The 19086-nt window shown below is 45.3% G+C and overlaps 2 protein-coding genes across 3 annotated transcripts in view; one reads left to right on the top strand and one right to left on the bottom strand.

Moving 5' to 3' along the window:
• Nucleotides 1-3882, bottom strand: part of LOC109885588 (protein eva-1 homolog A) — a 172169-nt gene extending 168287 nt beyond the window's left edge. The window contains exon 1 of the mRNA XM_031836910.1: nucleotides 3560-3882. Within this exon, the coding sequence (XP_031692770.1) occupies nucleotides 3560-3668 (109 nt within the window). The 5' untranslated portion in view covers nucleotides 3669-3882. The remainder of the gene's footprint in view (nucleotides 1-3559) is intronic.
• Nucleotides 3883-7505: 3623 nt separating this feature from the next.
• Nucleotides 7506-18864, top strand: mrpl19 (mitochondrial ribosomal protein L19). Of its 2 annotated transcripts, XR_004211863.1 has the most exons (7): nucleotides 7506-7641; nucleotides 7877-8000; nucleotides 8241-8359; nucleotides 14174-14308; nucleotides 16205-16386; nucleotides 16702-17180; nucleotides 17262-18864. XR_004211863.1 is itself a non-coding variant. In XM_020473258.2 (6 exons), exons 1-6 carry the CDS (start codon nucleotides 7563-7565, stop codon nucleotides 16933-16935), a joined length of 873 nt encoding a protein of 290 aa, XP_020328847.1. In that variant the 5' UTR covers nucleotides 7506-7562; the 3' UTR covers nucleotides 16936-18864. The 2 variants fall into 2 exon arrangements, 1 of the variants encoding a protein (XP_020328847.1); XM_020473258.2 differs by having other exon boundaries at nucleotides 16702-18864.
• The last annotated feature ends 222 nt before the right edge of the window (nucleotides 18865-19086 follow it).

The following is a 19086-nucleotide window of genomic DNA, read 5'->3' as shown; positions in this document are numbered from 1 at the left end:
AGATCGGCACTGATGTTGGGCAATTAGGCATGGCCCTGCGTTCCAATTCATCCCAAAGGTGTTCGATGGGGTTGAGGTCAGTGCTCTGTGCAGGCCAGTCAAGTTCTTCCACATCGATCTCGACAAACCATTTCTGTATGGACCTTAATTTGAGCACATGTCATGCTGAAACAGGAAAGAGCCTTCCCCAAACTGTTGCCACAAAGTTGGAAGCACAGAATCGTCAAGAATGTCATTGTATGCTGTAGCATTAAGATTTCCCTTCACTGGAACAAAGAGGCCTAGCCCGAACCATGAAAAACAGCCCCAGATCATTATTCCTCCTCCACCAAACTTTACAGTTGGCACTATGCATTGGGGTAGGTAGCGTTCTCCTGGGATCCGCCAAACCCTAATTCGTCCGTCGGACTGCCAGATGGTAAAGCGTGATTCATCACTCCAGAGAACGTGTTTCCACTGCTCCAGAGTCCAATGGCGGCGAGCTTTACACCACACCAGCCGACGCTTGGCATTGCGCATGGTGATCTTAGGCTTGTGTGCGGCTGCTCAGCCATGAAAACCCTTTTCTTGGAGCTCCCGACGAAAAGTTATTGTGCTGACGATGCTTCCAGAAGCAGTTTTCTTTATTTGACTATTTTCTACATTGTAGAATAATTGAAACTATGAAATAACACTTATGGAATCATGTAGTAACCAAAGTGTTAAACAAATCAAAATATATTATATATTTGAGATTCTTCAAAGTAGTCACCCTTTGCCTTGATGACAGTTTTGCACTTTCTTGGCATTCTCTCAACCAGCTTCATGAGATAGTCACCTGGTATGCATTTCAATTAACAGGTGTGCCTTGTTAAATGTTAATTTGTGGAATTTCTTTCCTTCTTAATGTGTTTGAGCCAATCAGTTGTGTTGTGACAAGGGGGTGGTATACAGAAGAAAGCCCTATTTGGTAACAGACCAAGTCCATATTATGGCAAGAACAGCTCAAATAAGCAAAGAGAAACGACAGTCCATCATTACTTTAAGACATGAAAGTCAATCAATCTGGAAAATTTCAATTTCAAAATGTCAAGTTTCTTGAAGTGCAGACGCAAAAACCATCAGGCCTAAGATGAAACTGACTCTCATGAGGACCGCCACAGGAAAGGAAGACCCAGAGTTTCCTCTGCTGCAGAGGATAAGTTCATTAGAGTTACCAGCCTCCGAAATTGCAGCCCAAATAAATGCTTCACAGAGTTCAAGTAACAGACACATCTCAACATCAACTCTTCAGAGGAGACTGCGTGAATCAGGCCTTCATGGTTGAACTGCTGCAAAGAAACCACTACTAAAGGACAACAATAAGAAGAAGACACTTGTTTGGCCCAAGAAACACAAGCAATGGACATTAGACGAGTGGAAATATGTCCTTTGGTATGATGAGTCCAAATTTTAGATTTTTGGTTCCAACCGCCGTGTCTTTGTGAGACACAGAGTAGGTGAACAGATGATTGCCGCATGTGTGGTTCCCACAATGAAGCATGGAGGAGGTGTGATGGTTCTTTGCTGGTGACTCTATCAGTGATTTATTTAGAATTCAAGACACACTTAACCAGCATGGCTACCACAGCATTCTGCAGCGATACGCCATCCCATCTGGTTTGCACTTAGTGGGACTAAAATTTGTTTTTCAACAGGACAAGGACCCAACACACCTCCAGGCTATTTGACCAAGAATTAGAGTGATGGAGTGCTGCATTATATAGTCATATAACCTGGCCTCCACAATCACCCGGCCTCAACCCAATTGAGATGGTTTTTGATGAGTTGGACCGCAGAGTGAAGGAAAAGCAGCCAACAAGTGCTCAGCATATGTGGGAACTCTTTCAAGATTGTTGGAAAAGCATTCCAGGTGAAGCTGGTTGAGAGAATTCCAAGAGTGTACAAAGCTGTCATCAAGGCAAAGGGTGGCTACTTTGAAGAATCTAAAGTCTAAAATAGGGGAGAAGGGCCTTGGTAAGGAAGGTGACCAATAACTCAATGGTCACTTTAACAGAGCTCTAAAGTTCCTCTGTGAAGATGGGAGAAGCTTTCCAAAGGACATCTCTGCAACACTCCACCAATCAGGCCGTTATGGTAGAGTGGCCAGACAGAAGCCACTCCTCAATAAAAGGCACATGACAACTGGCTTGGAGTTTGCCAAAAGGCACCTAAAGACTCTCAGTCTGATGAAACATAGATTGAACTCTTTGGCCTGGATGCCAAGCACCACGTCTGGAGAAAACCTGGCACCATCCCTACGATGAAGCATGGTCGTGGCATTATCATGCTGTGGGGACATTTTTCAGCAGCACGGACTGGGAGACCTGTCAGGATTGAGGGAGAGAATGGAGCAAAGTACAGAGAGAGCCTTGATGAAAACCTGCTCCAGAGTGCTCAGACTGGGGTGAAGGTTCACCTTCCAAGAGGACCATGACTCTAAGCATACATTCAAGAAAACGCATTACTGGCTTCAGGACAATTCTCTGAATGTCCTTGAGGTGCCCAGCCAGAGCCCGGACTTGAACCCAATCAAACATCTCTGGAGTGACCTGAAAATAGCTGTGCAGCAACGTTCCCCATCCAACATGAGCTTGAGAGGATCTGCAGAGAAGAATGGGAACAACTACACAAATACAGGATGTGCCAAGCTTCATAGCGTCATACCCAAGAAGACGCAATGCTGTAATCGCAGTCAAAGGTGCTTCAACAAAGTGCTGAGGAAAGGGTCTGAATACTTATGTAAATGATTTATTTTCGTTCTTTATTTGTAAAGAAATTAGCAAACATTTCTAAAAACCTGTTTTTGCTTTGTCATTATGGGGTGTTGTGTGTAAATTGATGAGGGGGAAAAAACGATGTAATCAATTTTAGAATAAGACTGTAACATAACAAAATGTGGAAACAGTCTGAATACTTCCCGAAGGCACTGTGTGTGTGTATTAAAGTATATATATATATACTTCCCAAAAGGTACTGTGTGTGTATTAAAGTATATATATATATATAAAAACGATGTAATCAATTTTAGAATAAGACTGTATATATATATATATATATGCCTTCATTTCTCAAATAAAATATATTCTTCGTTTTCACTTGACACCCAATTGGACATGGTCCTATGAACATCCCATGTTGGTGCTCATGGGTCCTTGTAGATTGAAATGCCTTCATCTTACTGCGTGCCTTTAAAAGCGTACGTTTTTTTTATTTGAAGCAAACACATGCACCGCAGGTTGTAACACGCCAAATGGGGCCCATAGACTACAAAACAAGTAGTAAAAACTACAACCAATAACAATCCGCACTGCACTCTGCAAATCTGAAACATAGTAGCCTAGCCCAAAATACTTTCTGTGCAGATGAGCGCGACTTTATCACCTGACCACCACCACCCAATATGGATTTTCTCAATGTATCGCCCTCACTTGTTCTAGCTAAAAACAACTAGTTTACGGCATGTATTACACCAAGTATAGACTACAATGGTAAAACAAACGCAGCATCAATTAGACTGGGGTAAGCATGCTTTCCCAACCTGAAAACTCAGAGGAACTTTTGGTGAAGTTGCAGAAGACCGTCAGACACGTTATTCCCAACACGAGCGCGTAATTGATGGCTGAGAGAGGCACATCTGGGAAGAACATCCTTGAAACAGCGAGACGTTTTGGAGTTACTTCTCCTCCACGTTCTGAAGGTCCAGGGTTGCTTTGGAATTTAGGTTCTGCGTGGCAAGCATCAATACATGCTCGGTCCCAATGTTGGTGCTCCGAATCACCTCATCATTCCTCGGAGGAGAGAAGGAACGAGAGCTCGAGCCAAGCAGCAATTCACTTGGAAACTTAGATTTCCGACTGCGTGTGGAAGTGGCTGGCTGGCCCACCTGTAGGAGCGGTATCCGCATGGTCTCAAAGCCCGCGCTTCAGTGGCGCTGCATCAGTAAAGTCTCTGGGTGGACGGTCACTATATACAAGCGATTATAACCATTTTTGTATCCATTCAGAAATATAATATAAATAACTTTATTTCTTCCCAGAGAAAACTTCGGTTCTGTCATTCGGATTAGAATTTTTTTTAAATAAACAAAAATACCACAATTCAAAGATGACAGGTAGAAAATCAGATGCATTCAACAAGATAAATGCAAAGTAATTAGAAAAAATGTACATCAGTAAATGTATGGAATTGAAAACAATTTTAAAATGTTCAGTTCTATGCACTCTTCGCATAGAACTGAGATTGTCACAGAATGTCACCAGCCTGCTTGTGCAGTGGCGATTTTAGCATGTAAATCTTGGTGGTGCAAAAAACTGCATGTCAGCAAAGCCACTACACAACACAGCACTAACCAATACATTAATTGCAATATAACGGTGACAAATGCTGCCCACAAACTGTTAGGGCCTATGTAAAACTGTCCCAACAGCAGTCCCAAAACCTTACCACTGATACACCTGCCTATCAGCAGTGGCAGTGAAACAGTTCATTCAGCCTTATTTACTGCCTTTTTAAAAAGCATGGCTGATATGGCTGACCTGCTTAAACAAATGGGGTTTCTAATGACAATTGAGATATACAAACTATGGTATAAGGGGACGACAAGCGTGTAAGAGGCAATCCGTAATTTCAATGAGACATTCATGAGCGAGCGAGGATGGACGTAGTCAATATAACTATTTGTTTAGCACTTTTGAAATGTACAGTGACAGAATTCAGAACATGGGCCGTTCTTACAGTGTGCTTCCTGTACACCAAGTCAGAATGGTAGGATACATACAGGGGGCATAAAAGCAGACAATGAAAGCTCTTACAATATTCAATGATTACATTTCTCTTAAGCAGGTTATAGGCTACATGTGCACCACCGAGTCAGAACAGTAGGAAAACTTAAGAGGGGTAAAAATACCAAATTATTAGGGTGAGGCACATGGGCTACTAACAGTTTACTACACAACATACACAATATTACTTTCTTAGCTACAGTATATATATCTCCCTGGCATATTACATAATTTATGCAGCAGCATACAAGACCTTTTTGGACTCACCTTGTTGTGCTGTGCTCACTTGAACAGGAAAGTGGCGTGGCGGTCCTTCGTGGGCAAATTCTGTCATCAAAATCTGTCATTCTCTGGATTTATGATGCTTTCAAAACAACTGGGAACAAGATCGAATTATGAAGACGTCATTGATCTTCAGGTCGTAGCTCTAGAAAGAGGCCGGATTTACAATTCAGAGTTGGATGACCTTTCAAAACTAATTTTCCCAGTCGGAGCTCATTTATTCCTGACTTCCCAGTTGTATTGAACTCACTGAAGTCAAGTTTTCGCAGTTCGGAGAGAGTACGGCCCAAATCATGCTTCATTAACAGTGTGGCCAATTTTGAATGTTTATCATTTTAAAACTTGGAAAATAGCCACTTGGGGCGGCAGGTAGCCTAGTGGTTAGAGCGTTGGGCCAGTAATTTTATCTGTGGCCAATGACTTTGAGCCTTCTCGGATGGGCACTTCTAATCTAACTCTATGGCAGCACCCAAGGGGCTAGAATTTTCTAGCTCTGCCCTTAGACTTGATAGTAACATATTATCCCCATGAGTGACTGAACACTGAGCCAATCACGGTGCAACGCTCCATATTTTCTACTGGCTTGCCCCACCACCACAGAAAGCACTGAGCTAGGCTTAAACAACTGCATTTTGGAGCTGCCTTACTCAAGAAAACAAAAGATAGGTCATGTTTGTATGTGGCTTTATTAACTCAATGACATTCACTACCGTTCAAAAGTTTGGGGTCACTTCATTAAAGTGTACCCACAAAACACCAATCTCAAGTGAGAGGCGACTCCGGGATGCTGGCCTTCTAGGCAGATTTCCTCTGTCCAGTGTCTGTGTTCTTTTGCCAATCTTAATCTTTTATTGGCCAGTCTGAGTTATGGCTTTTTCTTTGCAACTGCCTAGAAGGCCAGCCCCCGGAGTCGCCTCTTCACTGTTGAAGTTGAGACTGATGTTTTGCGGGTGTTATTTAATGGAGCTGCCAGTTGAGGACTTGTTTGACATCTGTTTCTCAAACTAGACACTCTAAAGTACTTGTCCTCTTGCTCCGTTGTGCACCGGGGCCTCCCACTCCTCTTTCTATTCTGGTTAGAGCCAGTTGTTCTGTGAAGGGAACAGTACACAGTATCTTCAGTTTCTTGGCAATTTCTCGCATGGAATAGCCTTCATTTCTCAGAACAAGAGTAAACTGACGAGTTTCAGAAGAAAGTTATTTGTTTCTGGCCATTTGGAGCCTGTAATCGAACCCACAAATGCTGGAACTCCAGATACTCAACAAGTTTAAAGAAGGCCAGTTTTATTGCTTCTTTAATCAGAACAACATTTTTAAGCTGTGCTAAAATAATAACAAAAGGGTTTTCTAACGATCAATTAGCATTTTAAAATGATCAACTTGGATTAGCTAACACAACGTGCCATTGAAACACAGGAGAGTGATGGTTGCTGATAATGGGCCTCTGTATGCCTATGTAGATATTCCATAAAAAAAATCTGCTGTGTCCAGCTACAATAGTCATTTACAATATTAACAATGTCTACACTGTATTTTTGATCAATTTGATGTTATTTTAATGGATACAATTTTTGCTTTCCTTTCAAAAACAAGGACATTTCTAAGTAAGCCCAAACCTTGGAATGGTAGTGTATATATATATTTTTTACATTGTTTGCAAACAATGGGGCTCAAATTGGGGCTCAAAAAAGTTGGGCCCAGAATGACGGGTCGCCACTGTGTTTGTGAGAAGGATGCCTCTGGGCCCGCGTTTCCCAAACTCGGTCCTGGGGACCCCAAAGGGTGCCGGTGCACATTTTGTTTTTTGCCCAAGTATTACACAAATTATTTAAATAATGGAGCCATTATCAAGAATGTATTATTTGATTCAGTGTCAGGGGGGGAAAAAACAACTAAATGTGTACCTCTTGGGGTCCACAGGACCAGGTTTGGGAAACCCTGGCCAAGAGGCATGGTTTAAACATGGCACTGGCTGATCCTCTTTAATTGCTACATTGATGGAATCTCTCAGAACCTAGTTGGAAATGTTCCCTGGTTCGCATTGGGGTTTGGACGCAGGGTGGGAATAGTGTAGCATCTGTATGGCAAGGTATACTGCCTGTACCAAGAGGCCCAGGCTTTTATGTCACAGATGGTAGTGTAGGGCACACTACTCACACTGTAACCACAGGGCAGTGGTTCAAGCTCTCCTTCAGTGGATCCTCCTCATTGCTAAAGCACAGTAGGTTATATCTTCGGCATTAGAATCAACTGAAATTATTATGACTGATTGAAATGCTGAAATGATTCAACACCACCATCCTCCTCTTCCTCCGTCTCCTCCTCCTTGTCATTTTTACCGGTGGCTCTTTGATGTAGCCTATGTCTTTAATGACATCGTGTGGAAGAAAGGATGATGTGCATGTTGCGTCTCTTGAGACACATCCCTTTTCGGCTTCCGTAACAATTCACATGTGACAGCGAAGGTCAGCTTCCAATATGGCTGCTTGCACAAGAAGGCTTGACAAAGTTATGTTTTCAATAAGGCTGTTACGGAATATACAACAGAAAAATGAACGTAAGTCACATGGAATTATAAAATAAGTATATCTCGAAGGGTTGCTAGCAATGCGTTGGGTATTCCTTAGCAAGATTTAGCCCCAAATGCCCTAAACGTTGCTAGCTAGCCAGCTAGCTAGTCACTGTGTAACAAAATTACATTGGTGTTAGCTAGCTAGCTGCTGTTCTAGTGCGACATTGCTATTAAAAGGTTTAATATTATGAACAGACGGAGTCTTTTGTTTCCTCCTTAGGTTTCTTGTCCACGTCTATGCGTCGTCTCGACGAGGGGAGTGACGGTGGCAAGCCAACAAAATTCACCCCTCCACCAAAACCTGTCATAATTGACAAAACACAATCCGAGGCTTCACTGCGAAAGTAAGAGCATTCTAGCTAACAAGCTGTGTTCATAACACTGAACACATGGTGATGTGATGCTAACCTGGTCCTATAGTTGTTCTTGCCACCTCAATTTCTGTCATTGTCAAACATTGGCATGATAACACAAACTACAATGTGATTTATAGTTAGGTTCCTTTTGTAATTCCTCCTATTTTATCAGAAATTATGCAACATGATATCATTCCATTCCTGTTTTGATTCTGTTTTTGAATACAGGTTCCTGAGTCCAGAATTCATCCCTCCCCGACAGAGAATAAACCCACTGAAGTTCGCCATTGAGCGCAAAGACATGATCCAGAGGAGGAAAGTGCTCAACATTCCGGAGTTTTATGTTGGTAAGAGACCTTTTGAGACAGTTGGTTTATAAATGAGACTTCAATACACACCATCCCATCTTGGCTACTAGCTAGCTCTCTCAAACTCTAGGTGGCAATCTGCCTTCTCCCTACAGTTCTCAGCCATTCACAATCCCCACGCTTGTGTTACGGCTTTGAAGACAAACACCCTTTCTCTTTCATCAGCAAGAAAGAATCCTTTAAATAAAAAAGATGCACTTTCTGTAGCATTTACAGATCCATACAGACAGAGCCTCCATCCTACTAAACTACACTGTAGCAGTTACAGATCCATACAGCTGTAGAGCCTTCATCCTACTAAACTGCACTATAGCAGTTACAGATCCATACAGCTAGAGCCTCCATCCTACTAAACTACACTGTAGCAGTTACAGATCCATACAGCTGTAGAGCCTTCATCCTACTAAACTACACTGTAGAAGTTACAGATCCATACAGCTAGAGCCTCCATCCTACTAAACTACACTGTAGAAGTTACAGATCCATACAGCTAGAGCCTCCATCCTACTAAACTACACTATAGCAGTTACAGACCCATACAGCTATGGGTGACACCATCTGACAAAACTGTATGTCTGCTACTCTTCCCCAGTGACTCTTACACGCAGGTATTCGGACTGTGCTAGGTAGCTAATTAACACAGAGGGTCCCCTTTTGTCCTGTGTCTGCTTTCCATAAACGAGCTTTGTAACATGGCGATATGGCCGTGTGGGAACACTGAGGTCCGTACGCTTCCAATACCGTACCGCAAGCAGCGTATGTTATTTTATTGGATTGCTAATGTTACAGGCTTCACTCTGCTGCTTAACTGAAGGGCTTCCTTGCTCACAGCATCCTTACCAGTTCTTAATCTGGCACCCATCACACATGCTGAGCTGCCAATGTGGCCATTAGCAGTGTTGTGGGAGGAATTTAAAACGCTTTCCCTGCTTCACGGCCAGGTGGACTGGGAGGGAGAGAAAGAGAGCATAATTCACAATTCAATTCACACAGGACACCAGATAAGACAGGAGAAATACTCCAGATATAACAGACTGACCCTAGCCCCCCGACACATAAAGTACTGCAGCATAAATACTGGAGGCTGAGACAGGAGGGGTCGGGAGACACTGGCCCCATCCGATGAAACCCCCGGACAGTTCCAACCAGGCAGGATATAACCCCACCCACTTTGCCAAAGCACAGCCCCCACACCACTAGAGGGATATCTTCAACCACCAACTTACCATCCTGACATCAGGAATTAATCTCTTCATTTCCCAACAACATAATAAATAAATAAAAACAACTCCTACCACCCCTCGTGACATAATAAAAACACTGAGCTTTGTTTAATCATTTAATTATCAGTGGATTTGAAGATATATTTTTCAGTAAGTCTTTATTGGGACATAAACATCAGGTGCTAAACTAAGTATGGACAGAATAAAACAATTATTAAATATATTTTTAAAATAACAAAAACATTGATGGAAATATGAATACCAGCATACTATAAATATTACTTTGAATACATCAATTAGGCTTAACACCGTCGCAGTATCAGGGGCATGTTGCATCCAGTTTGGTAGCACATCCCCTTCAAGCCACAGCCAATGTATCCCCTTCAAGCCACAGCCAATGTATCCCCTTCAAGCCACAGCCAATGTATCCCCCTACAAGCCACAGCCAATGTATCCCCTACAAGCCACAGCCAATGTATCCCCTACAAGCCACAGCCAATGTATCCCCTTCAAGCCACAGCCAATGTATCCCCTTACAAGCCACAGCCAATGTATCCCCCTACAAGCCACATCCAATGTATCCCCCTACAAGCCACAGCCAATGTATCCCCTTACAAGCCACAGCCAATGTATCCCCCTACAAGCCACAGCCAATGTATCCCCTACAAGCCACAGCCAATGTATCCCCTACAAGCCACAGCCAATGTATCCCCTTCAAGCCACAGCCAATGTATCCCCTTACAAGCCACAGCCAATGTATCCCCCTACAAGCCACATCCAATGTATCCCCCTACAAGCCACAGCCAATGTATCCCCTTCAAGCCACAGCCAATGTATCCCCTACAAGCCACAGCCAATGTATCCCCCTTCAAGCCACAGCCAATGTATCCCCTACAAGCCACAGCCAATGTATCCTCTACAAGCCACAGCCAATGTATCCCCCTACAAGCCACAGCCAATGTATCCCCTTACAAGCCACAGCCAATGTATCCCCTTACAAGCCACATCCAATGTATCCCCCTACAAGCCACAGCCAATGTATCCCCTTACAAGCCACAGCCAATGTATCCCCTACAAGCCACAGCCAATGTATCCCCCTACAAGCCACAGCCAATGTATCCCCTTCAAGCCACAGCCAATGTATCCCCCTACAAGCCACAGCCAATGTATCCCCTACAAGCCACAGCCAATGTATCCCCTACAAGCCACAGCCAATGTATCCCCTACAAGCCACAGCCAATGTATCCCCTTCAAGCCACAGCCAATGTATCCCCTTACAAGCCACATCCAATGTATCCCCCTACAAGCCACATCCAATGTATCCCCCTACAAGCCACAGCCAATGTATCCCCTTACAAGCCACAGCCAATGTATCCCCCTACAAGCCACAGCCAATGTATCCCCTACAAGCCACAGCCAATGTATCCCCTTCAAGCCACAGCCAATGTATCCCCTACAAGCCACAGCCAATGTATCCCCCTTCAAGCCACAGCCAATGTATCCCCTACAAGCCACAGCCAATGTATCCTCTACAAGCCACAGCCAATGTATCCCCCTACAAGCCACAGCCAATGTATCCCCTTACAAGCCACAGCCAATGTATCCCCTTACAAGCCACATCCAATGTATCCCCCTACAAGCCACAGCCAATGTATCCCCTTACAAGCCACAGCCAATGTATCCCCCTACAAGCCACAGCCAATGTATCCCCTACAAGCCACAGCCAATGTATCCCCTACAAGCCACAGCCAATGTATCCCCTACAAGCCACAGCCAATGTATCCCCCTACAGTGGTTGCTCCACTAAAATGTTTGTGATTATGCTGCGGGACTTAGAGGTCATTTGTGGTTTAGTACTGTACCCTGTGTCACCACTTCATTTCTCCAGACCAGCACAAGGGGGAGTTAAAGCACTGATTATGCTTTTGGGTCCTACTGTGTCTGTGACAATGAATGGGTGACATAAACCTAAATAGAAACTAAACGTTATTTGAAAACGAAATCTCCGAAATGTTATTTTTTTTAAACAAAGCGAATATTATTAATTTAGAATTATATAATATCCCCTTGGGTATTCTCACATATATATTATTAACCCTCTTATTAGCAGGACAATTATACATTGGTCATGGCTCCTGAGTGGTGCACAATCGGATTGCCTTGCAGTTCCAGGTTCCACTAAAAGCAGGATTCAAGGCAGGGGGCACGGGATGGGCTGCAGAGCCGTGCACAGAAGACAGACCTAGCCCATGGGGGAGGGAGGGGGGGGTGGACAGGTTATATGGAGGGTCGTCCATTGACATTATTTTCTGGCACATTGGACATTCCTGAGTGCCCTTCTGTTTCCAGAATTCTTATAGATGAACTTTGCAGACGCTGTGTGTACACAGGACTAGAGGTCGACCTCTACACAGGACAGCAGAGATCCTCCTCAGGAAGGAAATGTTTAGAGGTCATTGTTTCACCACCGTCTCTCCTTTAATGGGTTCGCAAATTACGGTTTACTTTAACTTTTGAAAATGTGAGAGCAGTAGAGTCAGTTGAACTTGGATATCCCAGTTTAGAATAGGTCATGGTGTCTCTTTGTCTTCTGCTTATTTATTTCCAACAATTATAAATCCATTGAATTGGCAAATGTATTACTTAGACCAAATGCTAAGAGCACTGCTGAATATCTGTTTTGTGTTGTGAGCTTTACACCCTCCTGTTCGACGGGTGGAGTTCTGCAAATTAGGAGTCTGCATACAGGTTGTGTGTGTGTGTGTGTGTGTGTGTGTGTGTGTGTGTGTGTGTGTGTGTGTGTGTGTGTTTAAATTTTCAAATTGCAGAAAGACTGCAAGCTCTCTCTGCTATACTAGACATTTACAAAACACCAGCTCCAATGAACAATTACAATGTAATATTTACTAATATGGTAAAAACTACAAGTATTCAGAACCATTGACTTTTCCCATATCTTTTACGTTACAGCCTTATTCTAAAATTGAATCAAAATTTCCCCTCATCAATCTACACACAATACCCCATAATGACAAAACAAAAACTGTTTTTAGAAATCTTTGCAATTGTATTAAGTATATGTAACTGATATTACATTTCCATAAGTATTCAGACCCTTTAACTCAGTACTTTGTTGAAGCACCTTTGGCTGCAATTACAGCCTTGAATCTTCTTCGGTATGAAGCTTCAAGCTTGGCACACCTGTATATTGAGGAGTTTCTCCTATTCTCTGCAGATCCTCTCAAGCTCTGTCAGGTTGGATGGAGGGCGTCACTGCACAGCTTTTTTCAGGTCTCTCCACAGATGTTTGAACGGTTTCAAGTCCGGGCTCTGGCTGGGCCACTCAATGACATTCAGAGACTTGTCCTGAAGCGTTGTCTTGGCTGTGTGCTTAGGGTCATTGTCCTTTTGGAAGGTGAACCTTTGTCCCAGTCTGAGGTCCTGAGTGCTCTGGAGCAGGTTTTCATCAAGGATTTCTCTGTACTTCGCTCCGTTCATCTCTCCTTCGATCCTCACTAGTCATCCAGTCTCTGCCACTGAAAAACATTCCCACAGCATGATGCTGCCACCACCATGCTTCACTGTAGGGATGGTGCCAGGTTTCTTCCAGACGTGGTGCTTGGTATTCAGACCAAAGAGTTCAATCTTGGTTTCATCCGACCAGAGAATGTTGTTTCTCATGGTCAGAGTCCTTTAGGTGCCTTTTGGCTTCCGACTCGCCACTTTACCATAAAGGCCTGATTGGTGGAGTGCTGCAGAGATGGTTGTCCTTCTGGAAGGTTCTCCCATCTCCACAGAGGAACTCTGGAGCTCTGTCAGCATGATCATCCGGTTCTTGGTCACCTCCCTGACCAAGGCCCTTCTCCCCGATTGCTCAGTTTGGCCGGGTGGCCAGCTCTAGGAAGAGTCTTGGTGGTTCCAAACTTCTTCCATTTAAGAATGATGGAGGCCACTGTGTTCTTGGGGACTTTCAATGCGGTAGGAATGTTTTGGTACCCTTCCCCAGATCTGTGCCTCGACACAGTCCTGTCTCAGAGCTCTAAGGACAATTCCTTCAACCTCATGGCTTGGTTTTTGCTCTGATATGCACTGTCAACTGTGGGACCTTATATAGACAGATGTGTGCCTTTCCAAATCATGTCCAATCAATTGAATTTACCACAGGTAGACTCCAAGTTGTAGGAACATTGCAAGGATGATAAGTGGAAACAGGATGCACCTGAGCTCAATTTCAAGTCTCATAGCAAAGGGTCTGAATGCTTATGTATATAAGCTATTTCTGTCATTTATTTTTTTATAAATGTACATAAAATTCTAAATACCGGTTTTCGCTTTGTCATTATGGGATATTGTGTGTAGATTTGAGGAAAAACATTTAAATACATTATAGAATAAGGCTGTAACGTAACAAAATGTGGAAAAGGGTAAGGGGTCTGAATAGCTTCCTAATGCACTGTATTGTATATCTCATCACATGATGAGGAGCGATACTGACCTTTATCTTTTTAAAGCTGTTATCAAATGAATGTGCTGATTTTGACCGACTTAAATTAGTCGTTGTGTTTTGCAGGGAGTGTCTTAGCTGTGACCATGGCGGACCCTCATGCCAGCGGCAAAACCAACCGCTTTATGGGCATCTGCATCCAGAGAGGTGGCCATGGACTGGGAGCCACATTTGTCCTTAGGAATATCATCGACGGCCAAGGTGGGGATAGTCATGAAGTACACAACAGTTCTCATGTGAAGAGAGTGTGTGTGCCGCCAAGGCTCTTCTGGAGGTTAAATCAGTGGCATAGAAGGTTCTATTGTTTCCTGGATAAATATCTCCGTTGGATGAGTCTGAAACATCAGTTGTGAAGCGTAGAACCCATTGTGACACTATTCAATCTGAAGTGTAGAACCTCAGTTTCCATTGGTTTAGTGTGGTCGTGTATTTCTCCAAAATGTTGTGCTCAAATTTGTTGTTCCTGTTAGTGATCATTTCTCCTTTCCAAAATAATCCATCCACCTGACAGGTGTGGCATATTAAGAACAGCACGGTCATTACACAGGTGTACCTTGTGCTGGGGACAAAAGGCCACTGTAAAATGGGCAGTGTTGTCACACAACACAATGCCGCAGATGTCTCAAGTTTTGTTGGAGTGTGCAATTGGCGTGCTGACTGCAGGAAGGTCCACCAGAGCTGTTGCCAGAAAATGTAATGTTAATTTCTTTACCGTAAGCTGTCTCCAACGTCGTTTTAGAGAATTTGGCAGTACGTCCAACCAGCCTCACAACCACCGACCACGTAACCACACCAGCCCAGGACCTCCACATCCGTTTCTTCACCTCCGGGATTGTCTGAGACCAGCCACCCGGACAGATGAAACTGGGTTTGCACAACCAAAGAATTTCTGCACAAGCTGTTAGACAGTCTCAGGGAAGCTCATCTGCGTGCTCTTCGTCCTCACCAGGGTCTTGACCTGACTGCAGTTCATTGTTGTAACCGGCTTCAGTGGGAAAATGCTCACCTATGATGGCGACTGGCACGTTGGAGAAGTGTGCTCTTCATGGATTAATCCCGTTTTCAACTGTACCAGGCAGATGGCAGACAGCGTGTATGGTGTTGTGTTGGCGAGCAGTTTGCTGAAGTCAACGTTGTGAACAGAGTGCCCTGTGGTGGTGGGGTTATGTTATGGGTAGGCTTAAACTATGGACAACAACACACTTGTATTTTATTGATTGCAGTTTGAATGCACAGAGATACCGTGACGAGATCCTGAGGCCCATTGTTGTGCCATTCATCTGCCGCCATCACTTCATGTTTCAGCATGATAATGCACAGCCTCATGTCGCAAGGATCTGTACACAATTCCTGTAAGCTGAAAATGTCCCAGTTCTTCCATGGCCTACATACTCACCAGACATGTCACCCATTGAGCTTGTTCCAGTTCCCGCCAATATCCAGCAACTTCGCACAGCCATTGAAGAGTGAGACAACATTCCACAATCGACAGCCTGATCAACTCTATGTGAAGGAGATGTTTCACGCTGCATGAGGCAAACGGTTGTCACACCAGATACTGACTGGTTTTCTGATCCATGGCCCTACCTTTTAAGGTATCTGTGACCAACAAATGCATATCTGTATTCCCCAGTCATGTGAAATCCATAGATTAGGGCCTAATGAATTTATTTCAATTAACTGATTTCCTCATATGAACTGTAACTCAGTCAAATGTTTGAAGTTGTTGCATGTTGTGTTTTATAGATTTTGTTGAGTGTAGTCAGGTGTTCTAGATTAGGATCGTAGTGAAAGCCAGCAGAGGGCCACCCCAGGACCAGGTGTGGGCAGACTTGATTTAGTGCCTGTGAACTCTGATTAAAGGCCTGGGGTGACACACACTTCCTGGAGGGCTGTCTGCTGGCTGTTGTTACTTCCTTTCAATTTGTGTCCAATTAGACCTAGACAAGCAGGTGAGGGGAGTTCCTAACTAATCAATGAGCTTAATTGATCGATCAAGTACAAACTTGCAGACTCTCGGCCCTCCAGGACGGGAATTTGACACGTGCCCTAGGCCATGATAATTATTGGCTGAGTGTATCTCTCTCTCTCCCTCAGGAGTTGAGATCTGCTATGAAATGTATAGCCCACGGCTGCAGCAGCTGGAGGTGCTGAAGCTGGAGAAAAGGCTGGACAACAATCTGATGTACCTGAGAGATGCCCTGCCCGAGTACAGCACCGTGAACTTGGACATGAAGCCTGTGCCCCACTCTGTCACCGGGGACGTGCCCGTCAATAAAGTACGTGTCTGGCTTCCACTCTCTCATGACACACAGTTATTAATCAATCAATCATATTGACCTCTGAATGAACAGCAGATATGGCTGTTAGTCAGCTCAAATCAAACATGAGTTGTTTATTCTGTTTAACAGGTTGCTGAGACACTTCATATTTAGTATGTTTCACTTAACAATTGAAGTCAGTTCTCATAACATAGAAGTGGCCTTTAAATTTTTTTAACGAACATGCAAAAAAGCCATGATTGGTACAGATTCATCACCCGAGGCCTGTCTGTACAGGGCAGTATTGGTTTGACCTGTATCTCTTCCCTCTAGACCAGAGTGCGGATGCGTCCTAAGCCGTGGTCCAAGCGCTGGGAGCGGCCCAAGTACAACGTGCAGGGCATCCGCTTCGACCTGTGTCTGTCGCCCGAGAAGCTGGAGCACGCCCAGAAGTGGGCGGAGCCCTGGCGGGAGTATGACATGCTGAAAGAGTACGACACCACGGCCCTGGAGGAGCGCTTCCTTAAGGAGGTGCAGACAGAGATGAGCAAGTCAACATGCCCCTAACCCTCTCTCAACCAGGGGTGGATAGCTCCAGTAAGAGGGTGGATAGCTCCAGTAAGAGGGTGGGTAGCTCCAGTAAGAGGGTGGGTAGCTCCAGTAAGAGGGTGGGTAGCTCCAGTAAGAGGGTGGGTAGCTCCAGTAAGAGGGTGGGTAGTTCAATAAGCGGGTGGGGAGCCCCAGTGAGCGGGTGGGTAGTTCAATGAGCGGGTGGGTAGTTCAATGAGCGGGTGGGCAGCCCCAGTGAGCGGGTGGGTAGTTCAATGAGCGGGTGGGTAGTTCAATGAGCGGGTGGGCAGCCCCAGTGAGCGGGTGGGTAGTTCAGTGAGCAGGTGGGTAGTTCAATGAGCGGGTGGGTAGTTCAATGAGAGGATGGGTAGTTCAATGAGCGGGTGGGCAGCCCCAGTGAGCGGGTGGGCAGCCCCAGTGAGCGGGTGGGTAGTTCAATGAGCGGGTGGGCAGCCCCAGTGAGCGGGTGGGTAGCCCCAGTGAGCGGGTGGGTAGTTCAATGAGCGGGTGGGTAGTTCAATGAGAGGGTGGGTAGTTCAATGAGAGGGTGGGTAGTTCAATGAGTGGGTGGGCAGCCCCAGTGAGCCGGTGGGCAGCCCCAGTGAGCGGGTGGGTAGTTCAATAAGCGGGTGGGTAGCCCCAGTGAGCGGGTGGGTAGTTCAATGAGCGGGTGGGCAGCCCCAGTGAGCGGGTGGGTAGTTCAATGAGCGGGTGGGTAGTTCAATGAGCGGGTGGGCAGCCCCAGTGAGCGGGTGGGCAGCCCCAGTGAGCGGGTGGGTAGTTCAATGAGCGGGTGGGCAGCCCCAGTGAGCGGGTGGGCAGCCCCAGTGAGCGGGTGGGTAGTTCAATGAGAGGGTGGGTAGTTCAATGAGAGGGTGGGCAGCCCCAGTGAGCGGGTGGGTAGTTCAATGAGCGGGTGGGTAGTTCAATGAGCGGGTGGGTAGTTCAATGACCGGGTGGGTAGTTCAATGAGCGGGTGGGCAGCTCCAGTGAGCGGGTGGGTAGTTCAATGAGCGGGTGGGCAGCCCCAGTGAGCGGGTGGGTAGTTCAATGAGCGGGTGGGTAGTTCAATGAGCGGGTGGGTAGTTCAATAAGCGGGTGGGTAGCCCCAGTGAGCGGGTGGGTAGTTCAATGAGCGGGTGGGCAGCTCCAGTGAGCGGGTGGGTAGTTCAATGAGCGGGTGGGCAGCTCCAGTGAGCGGGTGGGCAGCTCCAGTGAGCGGGTGGGTAGTTCAATGAGCGGGTGGGTAGTTCAATGAGAGGATGGGTAGTTCAATGAGCGGGTGGGCAGCCCCAGTGAGCGGGTGGGTAGTTCAATGAGCGGGTGGGTAGTTCAATGAGCGGGTGGGTAGTTCAATGAGCGGGTGGGTAGTTCAATAAGCGGGTGGGTAGCCCCAGTGAGCGGGTGGGTAGTTCAATGAGTGGGTGGGCAGCTCCAGTGAGCGGGTGGGTAGTTCAATGAGCGGGTGGGCAGCTCCAGTGAGCGGGTGGGTAGTTCAATGAGCGGGTGGGTAGTTTAATAAGCGGGTGGGCAGCCCCGGCAGCAGTGTGCTGGTTTTACTGTCAAATCAATACATTACGTAAAGTTGTGGAAAACAAATCTAGTTTATTCAGTCAATGAGCAATTAGTGACATGAATAGATGGATGAAGTGCCTGGGAGATGAAAAGCACCAGACAGTGCTGCCACTGAGGAACAGCCATCCCTGTTAAGCGCTTTCAACACTCGGTGGCCCTCGGTCTTCCACCCGTCTCCATGTACATGATGTCTGGTGAGAGGTGGAGAGGAACATTTAGGAGTCAATCTCCCAGGGATGATGGTGGAACCGACATAGCTGTGGTTGTATTGTATGTCTGGAAAAGCATGTTTATGCATATCAATGTGCAGTTGCAAGTATCCATTTCTAAATTAAAAAGCTGTTAAACATGTTTCCCTTGTCCTTTTAATACATGATGTATGATGTTGTAAGATACTTGAAAGGTCCCATTTTTCTAGACAAACACTTGACTGTTTTATAATGCATTGATTTCAGTTGTAACAGAGCCGAAGCACTTGAGCGTGAGAATTAGTCTGTGGTCATGTGAAGTGTGCATTAGTGCTAGTTGGACGCTGAATGGGATCTCAGAGGAACTGAGAGCTGTGCTAATTAC

This window comes from Oncorhynchus kisutch, linkage group LG12, assembly GCF_002021735.2.
Source record: "Oncorhynchus kisutch isolate 150728-3 linkage group LG12, Okis_V2, whole genome shotgun sequence".
NCBI classification, from domain to species: domain Eukaryota; kingdom Metazoa; phylum Chordata; class Actinopteri; order Salmoniformes; family Salmonidae; genus Oncorhynchus; species Oncorhynchus kisutch.
This window is presented reverse-complemented; position numbering and strand designations above follow the sequence as displayed.

What these genes read in the sequence shown, in the direction of transcription:
- mrpl19 (XM_020473258.2), top strand. Translation starts at nt 7,563, where the DNA reads ATGGCTGCTTGCACAAGAAGGCTTGACAAAGTTATGTTTTCAATAAGG. An exon ending in CATTCCGGAGTTTTATGTTG is followed by an intron (nt 8,360 to 14,173) that starts GTAAGAGACCTT and finishes TGTGTTTTGCAG; the next exon opens with GGAGTGTCTTAGCTGTGACC. An exon ending in GGGACGTGCCCGTCAATAAA is followed by an intron (nt 16,387 to 16,701) that starts GTACGTGTCTGG and finishes TCTTCCCTCTAG; the next exon opens with ACCAGAGTGCGGATGCGTCC.